This window comes from Nymphaea colorata, chromosome 13 (assembly GCF_008831285.2).
Source record: "Nymphaea colorata isolate Beijing-Zhang1983 chromosome 13, ASM883128v2, whole genome shotgun sequence".
NCBI classification, from domain to species: Eukaryota; Viridiplantae; Streptophyta; class Magnoliopsida; order Nymphaeales; family Nymphaeaceae; genus Nymphaea; species Nymphaea colorata.
Window position 1 is genome coordinate 6120929 of NC_045150.1, and position 27979 is coordinate 6148907.

General features: G+C 38.3%; 3 protein-coding genes across 7 annotated transcripts; all 3 read right to left on the reverse strand.

Moving 5' to 3' along the window:
* Positions 1–75: 75 nt before the first annotated feature.
* On the reverse strand, positions 76–5326 carry LOC116267276 (vesicle-associated membrane protein 727). Of its 2 annotated transcripts, none has more exons than XM_031648910.2 (6): positions 5237–5326; positions 3890–4238; positions 3226–3424; positions 2991–3111; positions 520–582; positions 76–426 (listed from the first exon to the last, which is right to left on the reverse strand). In XM_031648910.2, exons 2-6 carry the CDS (start codon positions 4077–4079, stop codon positions 283–285), a joined length of 717 nt encoding a protein of 238 aa, XP_031504770.1. In that variant the 5' UTR covers positions 4080–4238; positions 5237–5326; the 3' UTR covers positions 76–282. The 2 variants fall into 2 exon arrangements, with proteins under 2 accessions (XP_031504770.1, XP_031504769.1); XM_031648909.2 differs by having other exon boundaries at positions 5156–5296.
* Positions 5327–8832: 3506 nt separating this feature from the next.
* On the reverse strand, positions 8833–20865 carry LOC116266622 (ABC transporter B family member 29, chloroplastic). 2 transcript variants are annotated; one of them, XM_031647909.2, is made up of 10 exons: positions 20205–20865; positions 17219–17305; positions 16980–17087; positions 16454–16720; positions 14952–15035; positions 13447–13663; positions 13093–13178; positions 11327–11514; positions 11060–11189; positions 8833–9356 (listed from the first exon to the last, which is right to left on the reverse strand). In XM_031647909.2, exons 1-10 carry the CDS (start codon positions 20844–20846, stop codon positions 9204–9206), a joined length of 1962 nt encoding a protein of 653 aa, XP_031503769.1. In that variant the 5' UTR covers positions 20847–20865; the 3' UTR covers positions 8833–9203. The 2 variants fall into 2 exon arrangements, with proteins under 2 accessions (XP_031503769.1, XP_031503767.1); XM_031647907.2 differs by having other exon boundaries at positions 11324–11514.
* LOC116266623 (rho GTPase-activating protein 5-like) lies at positions 17219–26672 on the reverse strand. 3 transcript variants are annotated; one of them, XM_050081142.1, is made up of 6 exons: positions 25669–26672; positions 23606–23726; positions 23414–23533; positions 22004–22234; positions 21331–21912; positions 17219–17305 (listed from the first exon to the last, which is right to left on the reverse strand). In XM_050081142.1, the coding sequence occupies exons 1-5, from the start codon at positions 26064–26066 to the stop codon at positions 21340–21342; spliced, it is 1443 nt and encodes a 480-aa protein (XP_049937099.1). In that variant the 5' UTR covers positions 26067–26672; the 3' UTR covers positions 17219–17305; positions 21331–21339. The 3 variants fall into 3 exon arrangements, with proteins under 3 accessions (XP_049937099.1, XP_031503771.1, XP_031503770.1); XM_031647911.2 differs by lacking the exon at positions 17219–17305 and adding an exon at positions 20913–21049; XM_031647910.2 differs by lacking the exon at positions 17219–17305 and having other exon boundaries at positions 21158–21912; positions 25669–26670.
* Positions 26673–27979: the final 1307 nt, after the last annotated feature.

Below are 27979 nucleotides of genomic sequence, written 5' to 3' on the forward strand. Positions count from 1 at the left end.
ACTCTTTATCTTTATCAAGAGGGGACCTAACGGCAAGAGGAAGCCCAGCAACCCTTCAAGCATGGAAAAGGTAGATGGAGTTGAGCCCACTTTTGACATTTAACGAGACATTTAGAGTTGGCAAACATAAACGATCTTTGTGCAAGTAAAACGAGCAATGAAGAGCAGTGTGCAACTTCTTATGAACCCTCTGCACGCTATCAATCACAGCAACCAGGAATTGTCAGTCTTTGTGCATATAAACAGAGCATTATACAATGCAAGAGAACATAATGCAGCTTCTTAACATTTGAACCCTCGGCAGCCTATCAACCACACAATGAGTATAAATGCAAGAACAGATCCACCAACGATTAACTTGAGCCTGAGGTTTTGCAACCACATCCTCCGCCGCAGCTGCCTGCCTTGCCGCTGAAAGTTATCAGCCTGAGACAGGGAAAGGGGAAGGGAAAACGTCATCTAATAACTCAGAGTACTGCCTCTAAAATCAAACCAGAGACTAAGGAATCCACCCTTTACCTGGAATTGCAAGCTTTCAGTCTTATCCACAAGAAGTTCAATTTTTTCTCCACGGTCCAAAACCTAAAGAATAGCAGAACCAATGAGAAAAGGAAATCAACTGAAATCTGCTATAGAATAACCCAAGTTGCACACCTGCCAGTTGCTACTGATTTATATATCAAGAACAGCCCATACCACCAGGCTACTTGGGCAATATCCATTAACTAAGTATATACTTTTTTCTAAGACCCATGACTATTGACTATGAGGCGACAACTGCCATCAATCGACATCCAAATGCCAAAATTTCTAATTCTAATGTCAAACTATTCTTGTTTTATGCACTGCCCTTGTTGACTCATGGTGCATGGTTATGAAGGAGACCATCACAAGACCTAATGTCTCTGACATAATTGCCAAGCACTGTTATTAATGTTAACAATCTTACTATGGGTAGACGCTTTTTGGGGGAAAAAAAGATGGATCCTCCAGAATAATGCATTAGAGAAATACTAGTATTCGTTATACTCCTCCTAAAAAAGACAAGTTACGATAGACAAGTTTACAAGAAAAGCATAATTCAATAAGAAAGAAACAGAATTTGAAGTATTACAGTTTCATCAGCTGTATTCATCCCTGCATGATTAGGGACTCATGGATGTAGCGAAACAATTGCTTGTTTCTAGGCAGAAATCTCATATCTTCATTAGTTGGGGGGTTGTTCATTGTGGTGCCTTGACTAAATGGCAGCAAGTAGTTCAAGAGCTTGAAAACGTAACGGATCTAATGTATGGAATTGATGTTGCAAAGCATGGTGATTCACTTGCAAAAAGGTCAACAATACGGAAGAGGTCTTAAGAGGAATTAGATGCTCTAGTTTCATCATATCTTAATAGAGGACCAGGTATTCCAGGCCTATAATTACTATTTGGCAATAAGACCATGTTCTAAAATTGAGTCTTTCTTTGGAAAACATAATAAAAGAAAAACATAAAAAGAAAGAAAGCAAACCAAGGTCCAACATATTGCCTCATATGGAACATGGGTGCAGCTGAAAAGGCCAAGCACCCATGTCAACCAGCCTTAATTTTTGTATTTTTTAGGTATATTTTAGTATTTTTTGTACCTTTTAGGTATACAGGTGCAGGCCTGGACACGGCAGCCTCAATTTTTGTATTTTTAGGTACATTTTAATATTTTTTCTTCAGTAATACGTATTTTATGGATATAAAGTATAAGCAATGAAGTTATGTGTTTACTTACCTAAAATCTCATGTGTGTGTATATATATATATATATATATATATATATATATATATATTATATATACCTCTGTACCCAACTTATTGAAAATTGCTAGGCACCCATACCCGTACCAGCACTCACATTGGCACCCTGCCCATGTGACAGGTTGCATTTTTGTGTCTCTATTTCTTCTCCCTCCTTGCAGGCTTGCAGCCACTGCTCTCCACCTCCTGTTCAGCTAGATGAGCACCCCACCTTTTCCTTTTTCATCCTCAACACCTTTTTCTCCTTCTCCTTCTTCTTCCTCCTCCTTCCCATTGTAGACAAAATAATAGTCCTGTTGCCACCATTTCATGTTGCTTGAAGTTGGAAGGGTGCCACCACCTATCACTAAATAAAGCAGCTTAGCCATCACAAGCTAAGATCCCAACAACATACTGAACAAATACATCACGTTATTTTATTTTTATGTTATAAGAGTTGAGCCGGTTCAGTTCAGAGGTTAAAGCATCACATTTTTAAAGGTTGTGAAGGAGGGGAGTTGGTAAAGAAAGAGAAGGACATGGGAAGAGCTGGAGTTCACCTTATTACCTTTTGTAACATTATTTAAATTAATTTTTACTATTAAAAAGTTGGATCCATGGTCTTTTGGTGTCAGTATGACCAGCTGCACCTGACTCGCTGACCTGCCTGTGCACCCAAGTTGCATCTAACTTGAGAGCGGTAACTGTTTTGGCAAGTTCATGGAAAAGACCAATGGAGTTGGAGAAGGCACGTCAACGAAGGACCATCTTGAACTCTGTCCACTTTGTGAAGCCTGATATTAAGATCATCTCCTGACCCAATGTTTGGCCCCAGACTTTATTTCAACCAGCTTTCGTCAATTATCAATGACAGGAGACTTTTAAAAAGTTATGTTGATTTCATTTCAGTACATACATGGATTACCTAATTGTAGCTAAGATTCACCCAAGAATCACCATAGCATGACATTGACATTGACAGTGGTCCAATTTCCTAACATTAACAACAGAGAAATACTTCAGAAATAGCTCTAATCGTGCTGGAATTATCTCATAATCACAAATCAGTAGTAGTAGACAATAATTTTAGAGAATTTTGTAGCAGCAAGCCTAAATATTTCATGGAATAAGGTAAACCAAGTAAGGAACCAGGAGTCTACTAAATTGAGATACAACTTGTAGAAATCCAACCCTTCAGCTGGAAGATTAACAGTGTCATACCTTCTCAATGTTGTCCATCATTATGCCTTTCACCTCAGTGATTTGGGCCTTCAATTTAGATAGCTTGCTCATCTCTTCTGGATGACTCATGCAATAATTCATGTGCTCCTTGAGCTTAGGTCTGTTAATAAGAACAAAAATGAATAATGTTAACACGATAACAAAACATACAAACAAACAAGAAAAACATTAATAAGAGAAAAGTCATTAATAAGATCATCTCCACGAACACAACCCAAATTCTCGATCGAGATTGTATGCAATATTAAATCTGTCTTCAAACAGATCATCATCCTCTTCTTCATCTTCAAGGGGGTGAGAACTTCCACTCCCAATACTAGCCCCATAGCGGTGCTTAAAATCATCTCTCACGCGTTCTAAGAAAACAAATGGCAGGGACCTCCCAACAGCTTCGTCGGCTACCACAAGAAAAACTGCAAAAGCAATCAAATGAAATAAATAACCCATGTGTATGGTTCTAAGATACTTGAGCTACTTCCATAAAAGGAGAAAGGTTAATTGTTTTAGGTTTCAGACTTCTCAAAACTGGAAAAAAAAAAGTTCCAGAAGGCCACCAAGTCCATACTAGACCAATATGGTTTAAGGCTTTAAGCCACCAGTCCCTTGAACCAGCTCAGTTCTTAAAATTCAAACCAATTACAGCTTAAATACTAGGCCAATATCGTTTAAGCCACCAGTCCCTTGAACCAGCTTGGTCTTTAAAATTCAAAGTTCAAACCCAATTACAGCTTAAAAAATTCAGAAGAATGGTGGCCCATACTTCATTTATCCACTTTATTTTTCATGGAAGTGTTCTTGCTTTACCAAAAGCTAGTCTGAAAGAATAGCTTTCGTCTAGAAACATATTGAATGGGAGGAGGGAATAATTTGTGCTATACCAAATCCATTATCCACGAGATAGTTGAAAGTGTGTCCATCACAAGAGTACGTGAACTTGTTGCTGTTTGAAGGAAGTTTTTGTAGGCACTGGATTGCAATAGTACTGAAGTTTCCAGTGAAAGATGTATGTTCAGCAAGTACAATAGTACCCTTTGAAACAAAACTGTATATCAAACCACGCTGATTCATGGCTTGTTTAAGGGAGTCAAGCACATCCACAAACAACCTCGAAGTTCAAAAGTGTTGATAAGCCAACTATTTAGCAATAACAGTGAAGCAGGACAGGAGAACCAGTGGCTCAAAAATGCCTTCTCACATGAACAGGGGCACAGATTCACCGACGAATATCTGCAATCACAAGACAATATCAGGATGAACTCAATGTAGAAATAGCAGACAACGGTAAAGAATGCATTGCGAATGGGGGGAAGGTTGGGCGGGGTGGTGTGGTTGGTTACAAAAACTCATGTCTATGCATGACCAACTATACGAAAAATTGACGCCATTCATCTTATTATTTGACACCAAAGACGCTCGACGAGCTATGGATTCATCATAACCTTCCAGATAACCAAAACCTTGAAGACAAGACAAGCACATAGTCCACTTCACCATTGTCTCTCTAATCTATCCTTAAAATTTCGCTTCTGCCTGTAATCCACCAGACTTAACATAGACTCCACGGTACATAAACCAGCCACTTCAGAAATGAAACAAGAATCATGGATTTTGCAAATTACACACGCTAATAGAATGAGTAACTAGACAAAAACAAACCACATGGCCGTCACTAAAGCACTGAATCATACAAAAGTACATCAAGAAGTCATGGGCTACCACCGAAATTCAGGAAAGACAACTGAAAAATGAAAGGAAACAGTACAAAATGAAATTTTTGATATAGTATAACGAAAAGATGTACCATTCACGACAGAATAAAAAATAAATACCATTTCTTATATTAGATTATCGACTTTTAAGACAACAAAAAGGTTTATCCAAAGAAAGACATCCGGAGACTTCCATTTCCTTAAGAATCTCTCACAAAAAGGACATCAAAAATCGGAACGACTAGAGGAGAAGAAAAACGAAAACAAGAAATTCATCGAGTGAAGTAAAAAAAGTGAATTACACCATGTAAACAGCCCTGCGAGAATTTCCTACAGATATGCCAAAGTATTGGGGAAGAACACGAAATCAGAGTTATCAGGATTTTCCGAATCGAATCTTCGAAAATCAAGGGACTGCCTTAGAACCCTTCGTACCTTGGATGATGAACCCTAACTCGATTACTCCTCCATTCCTTGGATTCGAGAGAAAGAGAGAGAGAGTTCTTGCCCTTTTACCTGAAAGTTGGTTGGATCGAAGATCGATTTGAAGTAGCAAGCAGGGTTCCTCTGGTTGACGAAAACGGGCCCCGCCTCATTCCATATTTCTTAATCACGGTTAATGCTAGACTGAGCATCGGGCCGGTCCGGCCCGATAAGGCTGGTCTCGGATCGGCCCAAAGACCGAAATCCGAACTCAGGGTGGGCATCCCGGCCCAATAAGGCTCGGCCCAACGTCCGAAATCCGAACCCAGGCCCGGCTCATACCCGAGCTAGGTTCTACCTGATTGAAATAAAAAATAATTTTGTTATAAAATAAAAATTTTGAATATAAAATACATTTTTAATAATTAGATATATATTATTATTAAACAAAAAATAATAATAACATTTTAAAAATAATCTAATCGAATCAGGCCTCGGGCCCCATGGAGCCGACCCGGGCCGAGTTGATTTCTTATCGAGCTGGCCCGTTCCGGCCCAAGCTCGGACCTGATCTCGTCGGGTATCAAGTACCTGGGCCCGATGCCCAAGCTTAGCTAATGTCCTTGCACCATTCTGTTGTGGATCGGGTCAAATTCAATTTTGGATCTTTTGAACTGCAGAATTAGTAAAAGCTTTATGGTTTTCAGACAATGCCGATGTGTCCAGATCCAAAGCTTAATAATGGACAATTAGAGGGTGTTTGATAGCTGCAACAAAATGGTTTTCAAGCATGTATTCTAAAAAAGAAAAATAAAATAAAAATTTTGTTGTCCTGGAATTTCTTTTTTTTTGTTTTCTTTTATCAGGTTGAGTGGTTTATATGGACTGTGAAGAGTAATTGCCTCCCCCCTTGATGCCCATTACCTATAAGGTTTATAGAACTTGTGTTATGGCTTATTATGGTTTAGAGGATAAGCGAATCATAACAGCAACTACGAGATTGATCATAACAGCAACTAGGAGATTTGAACCTCAGCCCCTTTAAAAGTGAACTGCCTTGCTGTTCAATTCGCTACAACCCCTAAAGGTTTCTGTTGTCATGTTTACTAGAGGACGATTCCATGTGCAAATCCGTGGCACCTAACTGGTGCTGAAACACAGTTACCAAAACAATGTTCACTTGAATTATGAGACGTATTTGAAAGATTATTGAAAAATTATGGGCAGTTGTCACATATGATGAAAGCATGAGATGAGATGAAGGAATGTTCAGAATTCTAGTCGTTAGTCAGAATAATAGAGACCTGAGGGGGTTCGTGTAACGGACAAGGGCTGCCAATTTTTATTTTGAATTTTTGAAGTATCAACTTTTTGAGGTGCAAAAAGGGGGTCACTGATATTCAAGTTAAAGTATGGCAAAAGCAACATTCTGAGATGGCAAATCGTGTCTTATACTTTAAGAGGACAAAGAGGTTGGGTGAAAACTTTGGCTCTTTTCATGAGTGGTAGGACGTAAGTCCCTATTTGAATGTCTGAGAGGCTCGCAACTTGTTGGTCCAATGAAAATATGAATGTGTGTGTGTATGTAAGAGAGAGAGAGAGAGAAAGAGAGGAAAAATCATCGAACATTGCTGGCTAGTGCTAAGTAAACTCAGGGGATTCACATTTTACTTGGCTGAAAGTGTTCAACTGTGTTGGCCAACGTCCAAGGCAATCGGCGACACTAAGAAGGTATTTGAAAATATCGGTTGAAGGGTTCAACCAAAAGAAGCGGCGTCAAGAATTTTTTATTAGGAAGGTCAAACTGTAGTTTCAAAATTTTACCAGGGCAAAATATATTTTCAAAATTTTTAAATTGGCTAAGTGAAAACTTTTAAAAATTACATATAATCGTTTTTGAAAATTTGATCGAACCCTGGCTCCGCCCCTAGTTCAACCACACTAAGCTAAGGCACTAACCCTTGAAATTGTACTAATCTAAGGCACTGACCCTTGAAATTGAGGGATGAGGAGCAAGTCCTAAACAGCCTTGGTAACCCTTAGGTACATGGTGCACAGGACTTGGGAAAACTGAAAGTAAGCTAACTGAGATGAAGTGTCTGCAAATGACCATACTTTCATGGTGCAAGCGAGAATGGGAGTGACCTAGTGGAACAAACAAACTGACTAACAACTGGGATTGGGCAATTGTAACTTAGAATGAACTAAGGTTAGACTCATCATATTAGAGTGAACTTATTCTGAGCTTGGTTTGAGCTAAAGGCGCCAAATTAAGCTATAAATGGGGTGAAGTAGGTCTCACTTAGCTCAATTGAGCTTGGTTGAGTTAGTTTGGGGACTGATGAGCTAAAAAATGATATTTCTTAGGATCAAGGTGAGTCTAGTATGACCTTAATTGAGATTAAATTTTCTTTACTTTGACGATTATCAATGTTTCCTAAGGGGCTATTGGGAACTGTAACAGTATGTTATTGTTTTATGCATCTGCCCAAAAAAAACGGGACATATTAATGATTTTTTTAAAATCCAAACTATTTCTTGGGTTAGATACATGAGATAGTAACATAATGTTACTGTTACCGAACGGCCCCTAAAAGTTTATGAAGAATGAAACACAAAGCAGTAAAGTGGTATACACACTGACCTAGGTTGACACTAGCCTATAGAGGAGTGGGATTGTGCAGACTGAATCCATTTCTGGGTAAAGGATCAACAGAGATTTAAAACAGCTACAAAACAATTAGAAAAAATGACTTGGACAGCTTGAAGTAAAACAGGAAGATGGAAATTTTGAGGTGCTTACACAACTATGAACAATAAGGCAAGCTATGAATTGGTGAAACTGTTGATTTGTGTAGGCTAATTCAGTATATCTATTGTATTTGCAGCTTAAATGAACAAACTATGTATACATTACCTAGCTTCTTGTTGCCATGAATACAACACCTTGCTGGCTGGTGGAGTTTGAGCCAGTTAGTTTGCTAAACAAGTCGAGCTCGAGTTGATGACTCCTTCATGTAATCAAGTCGGGTACGCTATTTGAGCTCAACTTGACTCCAGTATTGCCTGGTTCAATCAAGTTAGCAAGCTTTAACCAGTTCACAAGCTTCATCAAACTCATTTAAGCGAGCTTCAAATGAGCTTCGACGAGTCGTAATGAAGTTAACATAAAAGAAACAAGTTTACCAAGTCAAGCTCAACTCGACCTTAAGCTTATTTTATGGAGCTCGACTTGAGAGCTGGAGCTTGGCTCATGTTCAAGCCTAACTACAATGAATCCAACATGCTTGATGGCTAAGGTAACAGTGAATACAACTAAGCGCAGACTTTTATTTTTGCAGTACACAGGGACATTACGGTTGTTATAGCAACCTCAGTTGCTGGGTGTAAAATTCCGTTTGCACTAATGCGCATTGTTGTGAAACCATTTTTGTCCGTTTTTGGATTTCTTTTGGGTTTTGTTTTTCCGGAAATTAAAAAAAAGAGATAATTTTTTTTATATTTTTTAAATAAAGCCTACGTTTTCCACAAGACCCACCAAATAAGAGCATAAGGTGATTTTTAACTTTTTTTTTTAAGTTCTCCATGATTCCAATATTAGTATCTATAAACAAATTATATTATTATCCACCTGAGCGTCATAGACAAATTGGCAAGGAAAAAAGTTGTAATTCACCGAGACGCAATACTAGAAAATATACAACCAACTTTTTTTTATTTCTGAAGTGGAAATTTTCTTCAATACAGTTTTAATAAAAGTAGACAGATATAATTACAAATGTTTCCTTCTAAACTATAAGCAATAGGAGGCTGAGAAAGGAACATTTCCTCGTCTTTTCCTCGCGCTTAATTCCACCATTCCAGATTTCATTTAAGCGGCATTGTGAAAGCGAAGTGGAACGTCGGCCTGCAACACTCCCTCTCTTTTCGCACATGGTGATGGTGATAGCTCAGATATGGTTTTTTTTTTGCCACCACAAGGAGCATTTGATTGTCCAAAAGGTTACATGCTGAGTCTAAAGCCCAAGCCACAGAACAATGTATCTATCTCCAATTGTATTTAACTTGCTTTACTTGCTGAATTGTGTTGCACATATTGACAATGTGAGGACTGAAATGATGAGTGTGGTATCTCCTGAAGAATTCCTCCTTCCAGAAGAAAAATTCTGTCTGCCATTAATATAGTTTCTGACCGGTGAGCAATAACAAGTACCTGAAGGGTCATCTTCAACATATCAAATGAATTAGGTATTTTTCATTCAAAGTGGAAAAAAGGGGTTGCCGATCCAAAGAAGACTTCTGACCAGATAAATTGCAGAGAAGGAACTTGGGCAAGATCTACAGACAACTCAGAAATAAAGATCAGCTCATGAGTGTGTCTAATACACTAGCATGTATCACATGAAATTATATATTTGATTGACGATCGACTGTCACATGAAAAGATAGTAACTAATTCAACTACATGCCTACCTTACATGGGTTGTCATGCAACAATGGTCTATACAATGATCATTTATAAGTGCAAAAGCTTATTCTCAAACTCCTTTTTTCTTTAAGTTTATGAAACAAGCTGGCAAGCTACATTGTGTAATAGCAAAACTATATTCATCACAATACCTCTCACAAGTACATTCTTTTTCAGCATCCACATGACTTTGTAGCATTCCTGAAAGAATCACACAATCTGATACATGTTATCAGCAATGTTTCAAAATCCAGTGACTTGAGACTCGACTCAAAGTGGAAGGGCTTGTGACTCTCCAGGTCAACTCAGTGAGACCCGTTTTGGTTTCGACTATTTCATTTTTCTATGTCGTATATTTGTATACGTATCTTAGTTTTTATAATTTATTATAATGTTAATATATTATACATTATAGTCACAACTATCTATGCTATTATGAAAGTATCCTGATATTATAGCTGCCTCCAAGCCAGCTCAGTATTAGAAAATTTTGCCAATATTCTTAATACCAAACGAAATATTCTGATACTAATGCAATATTAACAGATATTCTTAATATTTTCCTCACATGTTCAGAAGTTCTTTTTCATATTTTTTAAGCATTTGATTTATCCTTCTTTTGTCTTATTTTTGTTTCCAAAAAATTGTATACTTATTGTGTTATATTTTTGCAAGAAAAGTTATATAAAACCTGTGAGCTCACAACTTTTTTTCATGTCCATTAGATTTTTCAAGTTTCAAAGTTTCATAGGTACTGCTCATATTTTCTCAGGAAAGCCTATATCTTGAAAAAACTTTTCGACAGAACCTTCGGAAATTGCCCATAATGTTATTGGTGACTGTTATCTCTAAATGCATGTAAAAATACAACTCCTACGTATTAACCACATCTTTAATATATCAATGTTACTAGTTTATGTGTAATGATGAAATCTTTAAAAAACAGATCTGCATATATATATATATATATATATATTGTAGTGTAGATTATATAATTATATACCATATAGCATGTTTATGCAATATACACATACATTATCTACATAATGACTCAATTCTACCAACATGTGACTTGATTGCCCTGTTCATAACGCAGCTGACTCACCCAAAACTAAGTCTTGTCAACTTCCCGAAGCCTTCATTGTCAAGCAGATGACCAAGTCAGCCTCAATTGACGTAAGTTTCCAAAAAGCTGGCTTTTAGTATTATCCATGCACTATAAGGTCTTGCTAAAAAAATAGCGCTATTGCTGTTCCCTGCAAAGTTGTTACTTCATGGAAAAGTAGTCATCCGCATGGCTAGAAAAAAAGATTATGACCACACCAGCTATAAAACTATTACCAGAGACATAAGCAAGGCAGCTACCATTAAAAGGGAATGTACAGAAACAATATTGTTGTCGATCTTCAAATGCAAGAGAAATAACCAGGAAGGAAAGGTGAACTTGCCGTGCGGTTGTGCATCACTCTCTTTAAAGCCTGCCTCACCAATAACTCAGATTTGTCATCTAAAGCAGAAGTAGCTTCATCTAAAATTATTATTGAAGAATTTTGATATATAGCCCGTGCAATAGCTAGCCTGCACTCAACAAAAGAAAAAAATTCATCAAATTGGATTTATCAACCTCCTTAGATTTGATATCTGAGAAGTGCTGATTCCACAAATCTTAAATCAATACAGCAAAAACGTGCTTCACTAAGACAAGTAAAGACCACCGTTGCTTCTGGCCTCCACTTAAAAGAGATCCACGCTGTCCAATGTTAGTATTGTAGCCATCGGGAAGTGCCATGATGAATTCATCAGCATTTGCAATCTTTGATGCATGTACAACTTTTTCCATGTCAATATCTCTCATCAAATCCCTATAAGCAATGTTTTCAGCAACTGTTCCTGCAAAAAGGGTCTGACAAACATTAAAGCTTCATAAGTTGAATGTGATGTTTGTGTGCAATGACATAAATTATATCAGAAAATTAGGAAATTCAAGAAAGAGACATAAAAAAAGATGTCAACACAAAATATCCTACCTTTACAAGAGAACAAATGGTAAACAAATGGTATTTTGATATGTAAAGTTATTTTCCTTTTATTCTTCAGCAATAGATGAAAGATATTCCATTTGTGTCTATCCCATTCACACAATTTACATAATAGGACAGACTCAAGGAAATGTACAACAATTAAAAAATATGAAAACATAAGCCTCAGAGGAGATACATAGTTAAATATTGTTGATAAAATTAGAATATGTTAACCTGGTCATATGTATGATTAAATCTTGTGGCCATCAACTGGACAAATTTCATGCTAAACTCAGATTACACACCCAAATATGAAGTCGTCAACTGAACTGTGATTACTACTCAGATCTATGTATGCCTAATTCTAATGAGCCCATAACCAAATTAAAGTGAAACTATTTTGGTCATAATGACTGAATGCAACACTAAGACTACAAACCCCATAAACCCTCAACTGAACAGTGATCTCTGTTGAGGTCTAGGTATGTTTGACTGTAATGAACCTATAACCAAATCAAGGTGAAATAGCTGATCACACTTCTTCTTCCCAATATCCTACACCCATTCGTGGTTGGCAAACTGCCTTCTCTCTGTCCTTTAAGACACATGGTCGTTATAGTGAAATCCAATCCACCTTGCCCAATTGTTGCAGCCATTGAACTCCCAATACAATATCCGCTCCATCCATGGGCAGTGGGTGAGTTTTACCAAGAAGCGCTGCCCTTGTATTTAAATTAGCTGCTGGGAACATATACCTCTACATTGCAGAGAGTTCCCATTTCCCATGATCACCTTAAACTCCGGTTCTTCCACCTCGCACTGTTTTTTCACATATAGAATTGTGGATGAATGCCGTATCCACCTCTTCCCTTACACGCGCATCAGCTATAGGAAATTACTACTAGACTACTAGTTAAGGCATTGAATAAGATTTTGGGTGGCCGCTCATGAGGGCTATCTTCCACTGTGCTAAATTCTTCATCTCCAGGAGGGGATTGTTTCTGCTTCTTCTTACTGTTCATCGACAAGATACATGTGAAATCATTTTGCATGTGACCAGCCATCCATTTTTCATCACAACGAAAACATAATCCTCTTCTAGGTCGATCATTGATCTGTTCCTAGCTCAACCTTTTTACCAGCACCCGTCTATTTCCATTTTGTACCTTTGACACATTCAGTGACGGTACCATTGGATATATTTGGGGTAAAGTACCTTCAAAGTAGCAAACGCTGAAGTTCCAACATCCAAAAATGAAATATTGAATTGCCAATGATGAAGTTTCAAAAATGGCATGTGATGCATGTCTAGGCATATTGACGCATATAAATGACAATGTCGCACACTGCCTGACACTGACGCTTCATGTTTTTTGAAGTGTCCAGGCAACATAGGGACCAAAATGTAACCAAAAAGAGAATCATGCTCAATGAAATAAGAAAAAACATCTCCCACTTACTAGATCTTGGGGAACAAGAGCAATATGCTGCCTTAGGCTATCAAGCTTGATATTTCGAATGTCAATGCCATCTACAAGTATATTCCCTGCACAAAGAATAAAAACCTCACCATAATTCCGTGCACAAACTTCAGAGGAATAAAAATTGAGAGAACCCCAAGTGTGTCCATTTCAGTCGAAACATTAAGAAAGCCTAAAGAACAACCATTAACAGCCTTAAAAAAGCACTACCACTTTCATGCTAAAAAAATAACCCATAAATATCTCATGCGCACAGAAAATGATCCAAACAATAGTTAAGGTTACAATATTAGGATTTTGGAGTGTAAAAAAAGAAGCAAAGAGAAGGCTCACCTTGAATAGGATCATAAAGACGAAGAAGTAGTTTGATGAGTGTTGTCTTCCCGCCTCCAGATGGGCCAAAAACAGCAACAATCTCTCCAGGCTCAATATGGATATTTAACTTATTTAAGATGAGAGATGACTTTTCATTGTACTTGAATGAAACACCATGAAACTTTACACTGCCAACAATAGAATTTAAGGAAACAGCACCCTCTTCCTCCTTGACCTGTATTTCATGAATATGAACCATAATCACAAATGCCATTCTCAGGAGTTTCTCCGCAAGGTTATTGTCGCTAGTGCTCCACCAGAAGTGGTTTTTCTCAGGAATTTTTACAAATGTCTAAAGCCTTAGATTAAAAATTCCATAAATCGTAAAAATTTCCTTCCTTTCTTTTGTTTCCATTGTTTTTTCTCTTTCCTTGGGTGGGGTGGGGTGGTGGTATGTAGGGGCTTCGCTCTCTTCAAGGTGTCTCCACCTCCACCTTCCTTTTCTTCATTCCTTCCTTTTTTTTCCTCATTTTCTTCCTTTTTCCATAGCTTTTTTCATTTCTTTTTTTTATCTTTTCTCATTTCATCCTTCCTTTTTCCTTTTTCTCCTTTCCTTTTTACGTTGCAACAGACATCTCTTGGAAAACAAAAGGCGAAGATAGTACATGTTAAAACAAAACAAAAAAATCCTAAATCCAGATAGGGCCATTTCAGCTTTTCAAAGAACAGCTTTTCTGAGACTGGAATTCACAATAAATTTCTTTTAAGATATTTTCAAAATATCAGGAGATTTTTTTTTTATACTATAGCAATATTTTAGTAATCATCAGCAATCTGCAACTATAACATGCATATTTAACCACATACATACATTATAATCAATTTTAATCAACCTCTTTTCAAAAAATCTGCCATACCAGACATAAAACAAAGCAAACTGATCTCTAGTTTTCACCTATAGTTCCTCAAATCAACATACTGACATCCAAAGTAGGGGTTGCAGCATGTTAAGAGAGGTATCTATCTGGCATGCCATTGGAAACTTGATGATGACAGACAGCCAAATTCTTTTATGAAAGACCATGTCCAAGCATGCAAAATTTTTCAACCATTTACTTGAAGCCATCAAACATTGTGAAAGAATTCAGGAAAAGATTTTCTGTTTTATAACATATTATTTACGTCTTTTCACAAATATCAGTCGGAGTTCTGAGCTCCTACTTTTTCTCTAGCAATTTGAAGCTCCAAACAACATCAAATATGTCTACAAAAAAAATATTTCATGCCATCAAATGTCCCCCTAGAGGAGTTGACTGATTGCTTCAAAATCAACCAAACGTAAACGAACAGACTTCTTTTCTTTTTCCTGAAACTCACTTAATGGTTTAAGATGCACTCCTACCATATCTTCAATTTGAAAATCCCCAGTACAAAATGTTCTATCATGTTTGCTAACACGAAGAAATAGCACCATGTCACCATCAACACAGCTCTGAAAGATCACAGAAACTCATAAGTAATACCTGCGGAAGAAATGTTGTCAAATCAAATAAGCGCTCTATTGCTGGTTCACCTTGTTTCATTTCATTGTATGCCTTTCCCACACCCTGTCAAAAAAATAGACTAGCTTTGAAAATCAATCAGTACAATGAAGAACAGTAACAACTTTAAAACTTAAACATATATGATGAAGACATGACAGGCTTAGCTTCAAAAAAAAGACAAACAAATCAACCTCAGAAAAAAAAATTAACTCAGAAAACAAAAGCATTATCTTTTTGTCATATTCCAAAAAGTAACAACATAAAGCTGCATAACTCACACGTCACCCTAAAAGTTTTTCAGGATCAAACCAACTAAACTTGATACCTTTTAAGGTTGGGCATGCTTGATCAACTCACAGAGTTTAATTGCTTGACTCAGTAGCTGCACAATTCAGATGTGAATTGGGCTCATTTGGCAGGCATAGACAGAGGATTTGAATTTTAGGTTCACCTTTAAAATGACACGTTTTCAGGATGTTTGGTGTGAAATATAGGCTTGGGAAAAAATTGTTTTCTGGGTACAAGGTAAGGCCAGATGCTCTGTGCCAATGTTAACTGCAACATATATGTTGCTGACCATGTCCAACACACGTCATTTTGTGTCTGCATCCACATCTGGTAGTATAAACTATAAATGCATGCTACAGCCTTTAAAATCCCCATGGCATTGCCAAGTGAGCAGGCAGCCAGGTTATGTTGAGAAAAACCAACTAGTTGAGTACGAGCCATCTGCAAGAGTATGATAGATTTGGCTCATAGCTCACGTGACTTCTTCTGCAACACCAAGGCTGGAAGGTGGTGGGTGTCTGTGTTTTTTCATCCGTTAGTAAATAGCAATTTGGATGGAAAAAGGAGGATATTATGGATTCAATTCCTTAAGGCATGACTCTTTCCTATGAAAGTTCTCGTTAACCTTCTTATAACGTTATAAACTTCCATGTTTATGTTCTCCACTCTAATTTTTTTCAAAAAATATTAACCATTTCCTACAGAGCTATGAGACAGAAAAATTCATTATAATGTATTATCTAAATTCATATCTTAATGTAATATGTTACATTTCAGTTAATTGTGTGAATTTGGTTGATGCATATATATTCATGTTCCAGTATTTAATTTTCAAGGATGCATAAACCATCTGTATGCAAGCCTATTCAAATCTTGTTTTTCTTAATCATTTATATCATGTTAGTATTTCTTTATATTTTCTTTTATGTTCTTATTTTTAGATATTTTAAACATAAATTGAAAGTTCCAATCCCATTCAAATTTACTCTGAAATCCTGATTTAGATCCAATTTGGTTTTCTTGTGAGTTGCCAAATTGGACTATAACTGAAACAAAAGTGAAAGAAGAAAGACATGAAATGCAAATGTTAGCATATCTAAAAAAATGCATATATGCATATAATGACAACAGGTATTGCCTTTCTCAAATGCTATTAGAGTTTCTGCAACGTTTAGATGTGTTAAATTAAATACCTGGATGGGCTCAACCAAGAGAAACAAGCACATTACGAATGAGACCATCCTTGACCCATCAATTGTCCCAGAAGTGACCAAAAGGGACCCAATGCAAAATAATGAAAAGCCTCCCAAATACAAAAACTGTATGCCTAGCGGTATAGCAGCTTTCATTTTTTTCTTCTTCAGGCATTTCCGCAAGTCATCTTGTGCAAACTTTTGAAACCGTTTCATTTCACAAGCTTCTGCACTATTAACCTTGACAAGAATCATCAAGCATAGGACCTAAAACATTGAAAAGGTATATCAGCAAACGAAGGCTAAACTTTCGAATGCAGTCACCACATTCCAAAGCCTGAAACTGTATAAGGAAAGAACATCAAGAAAAAACAAAGAAAGTATCAGGCCCTTTACAATTCAAAGACCATAAACAAATAAGCAAAAGGAGTAAAGCCACAATAGGCTCAAAACCTCAAGAACAAAGAAATATTGTTCTAAAAAGTTCTAGATGACCAAATAAAAGGCTTCCTGAGGGAAGTTATACCTCATTTAAATAAGAAGAAAGCCTGGCAACAGTAACATGTGCATCTCTTGATATTGCTCTCAGCTTTTTACCAAAATAGGCTATGACAAAAGACAGACATGGAACAACCTACAATAGGTCAGCCATAAAGATCTTGAAACAAGCATTCACAAGATCGAAAAAGGGGAAGAGTATATGAACAGATGAAGAGAAAAAATCGACATGTCAATAAACTCAATCAACCAAGAAGAAATGCTTACCAGAGCAGTTGCCATGGAAAGTAAAGGGCTGATAGCTATCATTTTTATTGCCATTGCAAATAATTGCAGCATACTGGGTATGGTTGTCTAAACAAAGGAGAAAAGACACTTATCAGGTACAACAATAATAAGCAATTTTTGACAAATTAATTCCTGACAATAAGCGTTTTCTAATATATTTAGCATTATTATTCATAAATGCATGTACATATCAGCATCTTCTGCATAGGCATATACAGACAGAAGCAACCACTGTCATCAAAAGTGAGACCTCCTACTAAGGGGTACGCAGTACCTTGTGAGAAAGGTGAACATTTTTATCAGAAAATTAAATAATTAAAATTGGAAATCAGACACAAATTGGTCAAATCCCTAAAAAGGCTAATCACACATAGTCGAGACCATTTTCACAAATGTGGGCATCTTTTTTCAAAATATCACGTAAAAAATAACAAAGAAATATAGGAGCCATGGAAAAAACTGCCAAAATGAATATGTTGTGAAAATGTCATGTTTTTATAGTGATATTTTTGTGCGTTTCAAAAAAACCATTTTAATATATTTTAATTTTTTAGGTTTTCATTAACATTTTAATAGCTATTTTAATTTTTTATTGATGTTTTGGGAAAAAAATTAGTAGAAAACTCATAATTTTACAAAACTTCTACATATTTTATAGTCCTCAAGGTTTTCTTGAGAAAAAGTTCTTAAGTAATACCAGGGGATAGCCTAGCTAACAAAAGCCTGAGGTCAATATTTGACACCAGTTGAAAGTAGTAATCTAGGTTAGCTACTAAAATATAATTAATAAAAAAATTGTAGAAACATAACAACTAAACTGTCAAAAGTAACAAAGAACATAAAATATCACCAATGACCCAAGTAAACCACATAGATACAGGTTCCCTACTGACAGCATTATTTTATACACTAATATATATGTATGTATAGCTATATATATATATATATATATATATATATATATATATATATATATATAGAGAGAGAGAGAGAGAGAGAAAGAGAATTAACTGGCCAGGTTGGGTCAGGTCATGCCGGGTCTCAAGGGCCTGGTAGGACCCAGGCCCATCTTTCTCTTTTTCATTTGACCCCAACATGCTTCACCAGCATGGGCAAGCGAACCAGCTGGCACCCAACGCAAGCCCACTTATATGCTCTCTCTCTCTCTCTCTCTCTCTCTCTGATGCAAAGAGGAACAGAGACTGCTCTAGCAACCCCTTTCTTCCTTTTTCTTTTTCAAAATCTCTTGCTCTTTCTGCTAAACAGGCTGCTAGCCTGGAAAAGCAGCTTGTCTCTATGGGTGGGAGACCAAGACGGAGCTGTTCTGGCATCTCCTCTTGTCATTCTGAGTTCTAAGTTTTCCGACAATGGCCATCTGGCCAGCCCTGACCCGTATGGGCCAGGTTTGGATAGTGAAAAAGACCTTAGGGCTGGTGCAATCCAGTAACTACGAGGACAGGTGGATGGGCTGCACATCCGGTTTGGTTAGCGGCGTCAACCGAAGCGGGTCAAAGCTTATCATTTTTATGTGCACAAAACTAAACTATCTCTAATACAAGAAGTTCATATGTAAATAATATAGATAAATAAGGCTACTAAACAGTTAAATAGCCAAATTATTAATATACATATATATACACACATATATATACATCCTCACCGCACTGGCACCCGCGCCCTTCACCCATGTGACAAAGCATCTAAGTTGTGTAATCCATATAGGAGGCTCCTAATGCAACAACACTCCCAAAATTCGAGACTTAGGAGGACGGCAGTCTTCATATGTATTGTCACATCAGCAAACTAATCAAAAAGGTTTGCAAAACCATTCAACGTGGCACCAAAGTAACAATTCAACCATTCTAAGATGCATTCGCTTTTATGAAATGGACAGACATAATCAAATTTTCAAGCATAGAAAGACCAGCATTCTTATCCAACCAAATGGACCCAAAGCCGTCGAGCAAAAAGGCTAAGTAACTAACATTTTTCCACATTAAGAGATTATTTATAATAGTAAGTTGAGGACAAAGGCAGAAATATGGAAATCATATCGGATCATAGGGAATTAAAGCTAATCTTGAGAACCACTTGCACTCAAGAGAGATGATCAAATTGTTGAAACACCAACTAAAAGATACCTAGGATCTCCAAGCCAGATAATGAACTAATGCCTGGAATAAGAAGAATGTAAAACTAGACATTAACAGGCCACAGTCATTATGTTCACTAATTTGTTAACTTTATTATTAAACATGAAAATTGTAAAAGTAGCTAGTAGCTACTACCAGGCCATTCATTATCTTCACTAATTTGCCATTGATGTGCTTTCTATATACTAACGTTATCATTAATTCCATCTGTAATTTAATCACTGTATTGGTCTTATTTTTCCTTCTACATCCTTATCCAACTTTACCATTAAATGTATCTTCAATATAAATCTCCATCAAACCTTTTAGTTTAAGCCACTTGAGCAAACACACTACAAATGGCGAGTCAGATCTGAAGAATAACAGCCTTAAACAAGAACAATGAAGACCATTTATGACTTTCTAATGAAGTTGAAAGGGTAATTTCAGAACTATGTCAATCTACATAATCTCCTTAAACATGATGCAGTGTAGAACTGTAGATACTAGATACTTTTTCCAAAAACAATGGCGAATTGTCATCATGTCGTCAAAGCGTGTGAACCCCTTCATGCTCGTCAAGAAATTTCTAGGCGTGTTGTGGTTGAGCATGAGATTGGGGAATGGGATTGACACCACCGTTTGCACCGTATCCAATACATAGAAATAGAACAGCAAGAACATTCATCATATTTATAGCGAACAGCAAAACAATTAAAAGTTGATGTTACAATCTGTTCGTTTCAAAATGGAAATAGGTAGAGCGCCAATGTACTTGCCCGAGAGAGAGAGCGCGAGAGAGAGAGCGAGAGAGAGAGAGAGATTGCTCTTACGTGTAGAAGAACGTAAATAGTGTCTCCCAAATCAGCTGCCTCAGCAGCAATCCTATGAGCGATATCACCGGGAGAAACCCCACCGCTCCCTTCGAAGCAGCCCAAATCCCAGTGCAGGACCCTCTGGAAGCAGTAAATCCTTATCCTGTAGCTCATGTTCAATGCTGCCTCCCAAAGAAATGCCTGATGCCAGTACAAGACCACCAATCGAACCAGAAGGAGCGCACCAGCGGTCATTCCCTCCCGCACCAGCCCACCCATTCCCCTTTGTGGCAACAAAGCCGATAGCTCCCCGGAGAGAGGGACGAGATTGGACAGGCAGACGACTGAGACGACGCTGCATGCCCATCCCTTGAGGACAAGCCGCCACTCTGATAGCACGAACGGCGCAATGGTTTTCACGGCATCCAAATGTTGGGTTTTGCCAGCGGGGCAAGGATAATGGAGAGAGCTTGTTGGGAATGATGCGGGAGAGTTCGTGGGATCTAGGGCTTTCGCAACGATGAACGAGACGGCACGCTGGTGATAACCGAGAGAAGGGAGTGGCTTTCTCAGTGGACGATGAAAACGACGATGATGATGACACCGGATGATCGCAGAGAGGGAAGATGCTGCAGATAGTGACAAGTCCACCATGACCATGTCGTAGAGAGAGAGAGAGAGAGACAGAGACAAAGACGCACGTCGAACGGTCGAAGTTACAGTTCCGCCGATAGAGATTCCCGACACTACCCAGTTGGTGAATCCATACCACGAGATTTGAATTACGAGCTTGCCCTTCCAGCGCTACGCAGAAATCTCTAGGGATTAACATAAATACGTTCTCCTCGGACGGTGTGTTCGTTCTGTGTGCCCGATCAGAAAAATTGCACAAGAAAATATTGAATATTTTGAGAAATCAGTAAGACACTCATAAATCATAAATCGAGAGTTACACGATCCAAAAAGGAAGCTCTGGTAACTGCTGTACAATCAGGAACAAAAATAGAGTTGAAACACCAAGCCAAAACCCAAAACAACAAACCATATGAAAAAGTACGCAGACTGTCAACCTTCAACAACCATTGACTCAAATTAAGAACACTAGAACTAAAAAAAAATTAGTTGCCCAGAAGCTAGCTATCACCATTCAACTTCATCGCCACGCTTCAACACGTTCTGTCCTTGAATTTATACGGCTTGCGATGGTTGGTTCCCTTGATTTCTCATATGCTGTTGCTGCTATTGTTCTAACAGTGTTTTGCCTGCTCACCGTTTTTCCACCTTTCCTTGCACTGGCGACATTTCTGCTTCTATGGCAACTGCCTTTAGTGCTAGTCTTTGATCCGCTTGTAGCAAGTTTTCCTCCATTAGTTGGTTTGCACCGAGATGTTTTTTCCATCCGACATCCTTCAACAGTATCTCTACAAACATCAGCGCCGAATTTTTCTTCTTGACCTACACCATCATCTTCATCATTGACCAAAGTGCCGTTATTAAGCTCATTGGTTTCAGGCTCCGTCTGATATTCGTCTCCTTTTGCGCTTGCGCTTAAACAGTGTTGCGATGAACCGTGGTGACCGTTCTCATTAGAAGGTCCTGAGTGGGTTGAGAATGCTGCTGCTTGAAGAACGGACTCCTGCCTTTCCCTTAGTGTCTTCAGAATCAACATTTTAAGAAAATTCATGACTTGAACTGCATGCATCAGTGCAGTCAAGGGATCTAACACCTGCAATAAGGGAAGGCTGTTGACAGAAAGTACCAGAAGTAGACAGCACGAAAAAGAAATTACAGAAAAATAAGTGGAGTTAGTGTATAACCTGAGTCATGTTTGGAGCAAATACCATAGCCACGTTGCGAGCATTCATCTTGTTTTGTTGCTCTTCTTGGGCAACATCAGCCATCAGGTTCACAGCCCAATCCAGTAAGGCTGCTTTAGTTGACGGCAGAAGCCTCACAAGCTGGACACAGTCTGCTTCAGCATTTGATTGCATTACTTGTTCAGGTGTGAGAGAGTCTAACAGCCCTTCTGGAAGTTCCCTAAACCAAGCCTGAATGACCCACAAGAGAAGTTGATTACCCTAACTCATGACTCAATGAAGCACACTCATAATTTCGAATTAAAGGACACAACGAGACACCATTAGAAACTATAAAAATTGGCTTACTACAGGTGGTCTATGTGCATGCTATTGCACAATCGCCAGGGAAGAGACTGTCCATAAGAACAACTTTAACGAGAACAAATTTAGCAAGTTATAAAATGAAATTTGTCTGCTGATAGAAGGCTTGGTAGAATCACTGGTCAATAGATGCAAACCCAGCACAACCATCTAAAAGAATTATGAATATAAAAAAGCTTTCCTGTGGGGCAAGAGAGAGAAAATTGGATAAATTCATGGATTCTGAAAAAGGTCCATGTTACCATAACATCCCATGAAGTTTAGAGGTACGGGGTTTTTTTTTCTTTCAGGGCAGCTGCAACAAGCAACAACACAAGTGGTAGAAAAGGTACAGTTTGGACCAAGAAAGACCTGTTTCTGACACCTCCTATTTTTTACATCTAAATCAGTATCCGCCCCTCCCAGTCGGAGAAGCTCAGAGATGGGGAAATAGTTATAACGGGAGTTCTACAAACTTGTGTCATGCCAATGAAATTCATTTTCCTTCTCACCACATGAAACAAATAAAGGTAACATAAATCCAGATCTAAAAGCAAGCATGAAGAACTATCATATGCATAAAAGATAAATATGAGAATGTCGAGAAGCTCATCTCAAATGGGGAAAAAAAATGATTTGGCAATCCAAGCATGGGTTTAAGGTCAAAAAAAGAAAACAAAAAGGAAATTCCATTTACAGGCCCATCTTCAGATACAAAAAACAAAAAAAGGCCCTTAATGGACCCAACTTTTGCCAACAACCGTCAAGTAAGGACCTGAAGGTTAAATTCTTTCATCTTCAAACGGCTGAAATTTATGTTTTCAGAAGTGTTTGTCCGCTCAACCAAGAAACGAAAGGATTATTATACTTAGCTGACCCTTTAACCGATTTTATGAGCTGATGTTTTGCCCCTATTTCAAAATCGTCAGCAAAGTAGGGCCATATCAGGAAATGCAGTTGATTTGGGTATTATGGCAAAAAAAGGTCGGCTCTATATGGAAGTCCAATAAAACGACCCAAGATCTCATTTGCATCTCATAATTCTCTGCTGTCAAGTGTCAACATTACCTTTATTAATCCTGCCAAACAATGGACATCAATATTATCTGGTACAACGCCCTTGTTCAATTGGTCCCTGACATACTCCTCTTGGCTGTTCTCTGGATTGATTCTAAATATTCCTTCAGCCTGCAGATTTCATCAGTCCAATTAAGAAAAAAGATAAGTTGTCCAATAAAAGAAAAACAGGAGAAAGCATACTTGAAGTCCTCCTTTATCATATAACTGTCTTTGCATCTGCAAAAGTATTGTTGGTACACTGTTCCCCCTAGTGTCAAAGGAGCATTGCATGGACTCTGTAGAGACTCCGAAGACACTTGCACTGCATAAAATGGACACCATGTTGATGTACTTTCAGAAATATGAATACATGAATCAAGTGGCAATGTCAGGTGATAGTCACCAGTACAGAGACACTCTGAAAATCAACATTTTAAGTGCTTAATAACAGGATAATCTGGAAATCATCATATTGTGCTCAGCAGGAAAAGGAAAACTAACTTGCAAGTTGCAAGGATAGTGACACTTAATATGTGATACTAATGAAAAATGGTCAGTAATGAATAGTTTTCTTTGAATCCTGACTCCATCCAATCTTCAGTTTTTTCTGAAAAACTGTTCCTAGACAGAGTTCATCATTACACTGGCACTGTCTCACCATTCTCGACTTCAAAAACTAGATCCCAAACAAACTCCGAGTCAGAGCCAGATCTGAGCTCCAACATCTCGTTTTTAAGTGCCAGATGAAATTTCTTAACTAGGATAGCTATTCAACTTAGGGTATGCCCTATTCCAACTTAATAGTGAATTGCTAATAAACAAAAAAAGGTACACTGTGGAAACGCTCTTGCTGTATTTGAAAAAGCTGTTGTGATTTTGTAAGTCAGACAAGCCAAACATTGGATAACCCTTGATAGGGATTAGCAAATATACATTAATGCAGAATTATTTAAATAGAACACGTTTCTAGCAATTCTCATGGTATCATGATCTAATGATATGCTTTTTATAAGCACTTCGTACTTTTATGAAGTAATTCTTTTTTGTCAAAGGATCAGAAGAAAATGGGCATGGATCCTAATAACATATCTCTGGGGAAAAGCATTACTAGATTTATCTCATCAGCTATTTCATATGCCACTGCGTTAGATGATTCCATATGGAACCATTATTTGTTTCAGGGTACAACGTCTCTTTTAGTTCAGAGGAATTGGGGTCAGGCAACAAATAGAATAATCCATTATCCGTTTGAAAAATAAAATGCAAATATTTCTAAAAGATTTGGTTTTCCTTGTTATTGTAGAGCAAGGAGGAGGCAGGTCTAATTTAACAATTAGAAATTTAATCAAAAAACCCCAAATAAGCTTGACAGAATCCACCAAAAATTTAACCTTGTTATGCATTTTTTAGACAAAACAGGCTATCCTTTTTGGAGCTAACCACAGAGCATGAGCTCTGAGGAACCAACTTTGCTCATTAAATAAGCTTCAAATGTTGTATCTAACGCATGGAATCCATCCAAGATGCACATTATAAACCATTCTTACACCGGCTAAAAGAAAATTTCCTTCTTATCCTACCACACTCGGGTTGAAAAAGAAAAACAATAACTTGAATCTATATTTCTAGCATGTAAAAAAGTGAAAAGCTGCCAGAGAAAACCAGATAGCCAGAATCACAAGATGAGCCTTAGAAAAATTGTACCATAATAGAACACCCCATGACGAATGATTATTAAGTTTCGACTGTTTATCAAATTTTACACAGCATGCACTCGAGCACTCTATAACGGGAAACTGCTGTTTTATTAAACTCACAAACTTTTGGACTGCAGAAAAAATATAATCATGCATACGTTTCACATATCATGTGCTACCAGGCACACGGACCCATAAAACACCATAGGAAATGTCAGCTAACAGTGTTTCTTAATCATAACCACGCAAATTCCTTATCAACGAACCCTTAATTTGAAGAAGGAAAAAACAAAAAACCCAGCTTGTGCAGCAAGGAGGGTAAAAAGACACAGCATTTATGGAGGTTCTCAGTTCTCACTCACTAGAATGCACGTCCATTAGCACCAGCAACTTACTAAAACTAAGAAAGGAAAATCAGTTTGACAAGACAAAATGCCAAACAGGCCCCTGCCAAGAGAGAGAAAGAGAGAGAGAGAGAGAGAGAGAGTAGGAAGTGGCTAAGAAGAAGACAAGGAAAACTTACCAACATAAAGGATGAAACTAAAACAACTGAAGAAATCCACACACCTGGCACTAGGGGCCCTCCTGGGGACCTCCGGCTCGAACTCCTCAGGCAACCCTAAAAAGCCATTGAACCTATCAAACGTGACATGGGCGACGTGCCTCACGTCCGTTGGCCACCCGATCTCCATTGAGCAGAGCTCCTTCCCTTCTGTCTTGCAGGCAACCATGGACTTCCTGAAGGCCTCCACCAACAGTGCCAAGAAGGAGATGGTATTATCCCCACAGCCTTCCTCCTCCTCTTCCAAACTCACCTGTCCCAAATCTGCGCTGTTCACCAATATATTCGACGAACTCAAGTGGGCATGATGGCCCTGCACTCCAACGCCACCACCATTGTCTGATGAGTGGAAAGGAGAGCTTGGGGATGAAGAAAACCGATGAGTCTGGAGCACCTCTGTCATGGCTGGCACCTAAAAGAAAGAAAATAGCGCTAAAAGGAAGGGGGGGAGGGGGGGAACGGAAGAGTAAGGATCAGATTGGGAGAGAGAAACAATGAAGATTGAGTTGGTTTGAAGGCACAGCTTCTCCTTTCCCCTTGGTTGGCTGATCTCTCTCTCGGAAAACAATTTGGTGGGTCGTGAGAATCATGAAGAGAGAGAGGAGGGTGCTGTTTGCTGTTGCTGAAGGTGTCTGAATGATCTTGGGAAAAGGATGAGCCGGGCTTTGATTTTGAATTTTGAAGAGACTTCTTAGGAAAAGCACAGCGAATACTTTTCGTTATGCGTGTTGGCGTGAGAGAGCGGGGTGCAGAGTGAGAAGAGAGAGAAAGAAAAAGAGAGAGATGATCTTTTCCCTTGCCTTCTTGAAGATTGCAATTATTATCGTTATGATGACGATGAGGCTCCTAGTACCCCCACTCTTAGCGCTTATGTTTATGGCGTTCGCTCTGTTGGTGGACCTCCGCCATTAACTTTTATCCCTTTTGCTTTTGTGTCCCGGAGCTCAGCTGGTCCTAAGCAGGGTTTCCGGTGACCTACAGTGTACCAACCAGATGGCTCAACATGCCTCATTCTCCTTGTCATTGTCATGTAATAAATACGTTCCTTTAGGAGTTCTCTCTCTCTCTCTCTCTCTCTCTCTCTCTCTCTCTCTCTCTCTCTCTCTCTCTCTCTTCCCATTTTATCGGCTCTTTCTCTCTCTCTCTCTCTCTCTCTAGGCACCAAACTGGCCTACTGCACTGACCAACCGTAAAAGCATATTTCTTACATTCAATAGAAAACGGAAGATGCCATTTGATTGTTCATGAAACGTACTACTTATAACTGAACTGGATTTGATAAGAGTTTGCATTTATCGAATCTTGTCTTCATCAACTCCCGGAACCAAGGTCGAGGAAATGCTGGTGTGGTCATTATGTCTGATTATTAAGCCGGATTAAACAGTCGGAGATCGTTGAGGTTGGTTTACAACTTTATCTCAGCCTGCTGCTTTTTAAAGGACAGCTAAAAGGCCAGAGAATGGAAAGGTTGGGAAGAAATTGTGACCGTTTATGTTCGAGAAAAGAATGTTGTGGTCAGTTCCAGGGCAGATTTCACTGCACCGGCAAAGAAAAGCGTGGAAAGCAGAGGGAGAGGAGATGAAGTTCGAACGAAAATTGTGGATCTGATAGCACATTTTTGAAAATTGAAACTATATGTTATTCTTGTACGAAGTAATGAAAGTGTGTATGTCTCGTTTTTGTTGGAAAGTCACCCCGATATCTCGATGCACCAAAGGAAACTTTTAAACGAAAATAGGTACATGTATCAACAAAAGTTGGGAGATACTGGAAATAGGCAACAAAACTTTTATCTCTCCCTCATTCACTTTACTTTTTCTCTCATGCTTCTTCTTTTTTCTTCTTTTTTTTGACAGCCATGAGCCATCCTCTCTACCTTAAGATGGGGGGGGGGGGGGGGGGGGGGTCTTTTTTCTTCTTTTTTTTAACAGCCATGAGCCATCTTCTCTACCTTAAGATGGGGGGGATTTAAGGAGAAAAATGAAAGAAAATTTTCACGGAAAAAATGACTTCAAAATGGTGATATCTCTACCTTGTGTCTTTTGGTGTTCGCCAGGGAGATACTGGAAAAGGTGATTAACATGCAAGATGAGGGCCCTTCTTAGTTTCTAAAACTGAAAACAGTAACCCCTCTCAAGTTAACCACCTCAACTGAGATCTTAATTTGGTACCTCAACTGTGATCTTAATTTGGTACCTGAGAGGTTGGTTGTAGTCATCATTTCAAATCCTCATGACATCAACTCTTTGTGCTGCAAAAAGAGGCAACCAACGTACAAGTTAAAACACAGTGGAAGTGGCTTATGTGTTCTGGAAA

Excerpts from the sequence above, each read along its gene's own strand:
- LOC116267276 (XM_031648910.2), bottom strand. The coding sequence starts at position 4,079 with ATGAATCAGCGTGGTTTGATATACAGTTTTGTTTCAAAGGGTACTATT. Across the intron at positions 3,425-3,889 it reads TCTCGTGGATAATGGATTTG|TTTTTCTTGTGGTAGCCGAC; the intron begins GTATAGCACAAA and ends TTGCTTTTGCAG. Across the intron at positions 3,112-3,225 it reads AATCTCGATCGAGAATTTGG|ACCTAAGCTCAAGGAGCACA; the intron begins GTTGTGTTCGTG and ends TCTTATTAACAG.
- LOC116266622 (XM_031647907.2), bottom strand. The coding sequence starts at position 20,846 with ATGGTCATGGTGGACTTGTCACTATCTGCAGCATCTTCCCTCTCTGCG. Across the intron at positions 15,036-16,453 it reads TCTTGGTTGAGCCCATCCAG|GGTGTGGGAAAGGCATACAA; the intron begins GTATTTAATTTA and ends TTTTTTTGACAG. Across the intron at positions 11,190-11,323 it reads GGAGGCCAGAAGCAACGGTG|GCTAGCTATTGCACGGGCTA; the intron begins GTCTTTACTTGT and ends TGTTGAGTGCAG.
- LOC116266623 (XM_050081142.1), bottom strand. The coding sequence starts at position 26,066 with ATGACAGAGGTGCTCCAGACTCATCGGTTTTCTTCATCCCCAAGCTCT. Across the intron at positions 23,534-23,605 it reads ATGATAAAGGAGGACTTCAA|GCTGAAGGAATATTTAGAAT; the intron begins GTATGCTTTCTC and ends TGAAATCTGCAG. Across the intron at positions 22,235-23,413 it reads GTTTGGCAGGATTAATAAAG|GCTTGGTTTAGGGAACTTCC; the intron begins GTAATGTTGACA and ends TGGGTCATTCAG.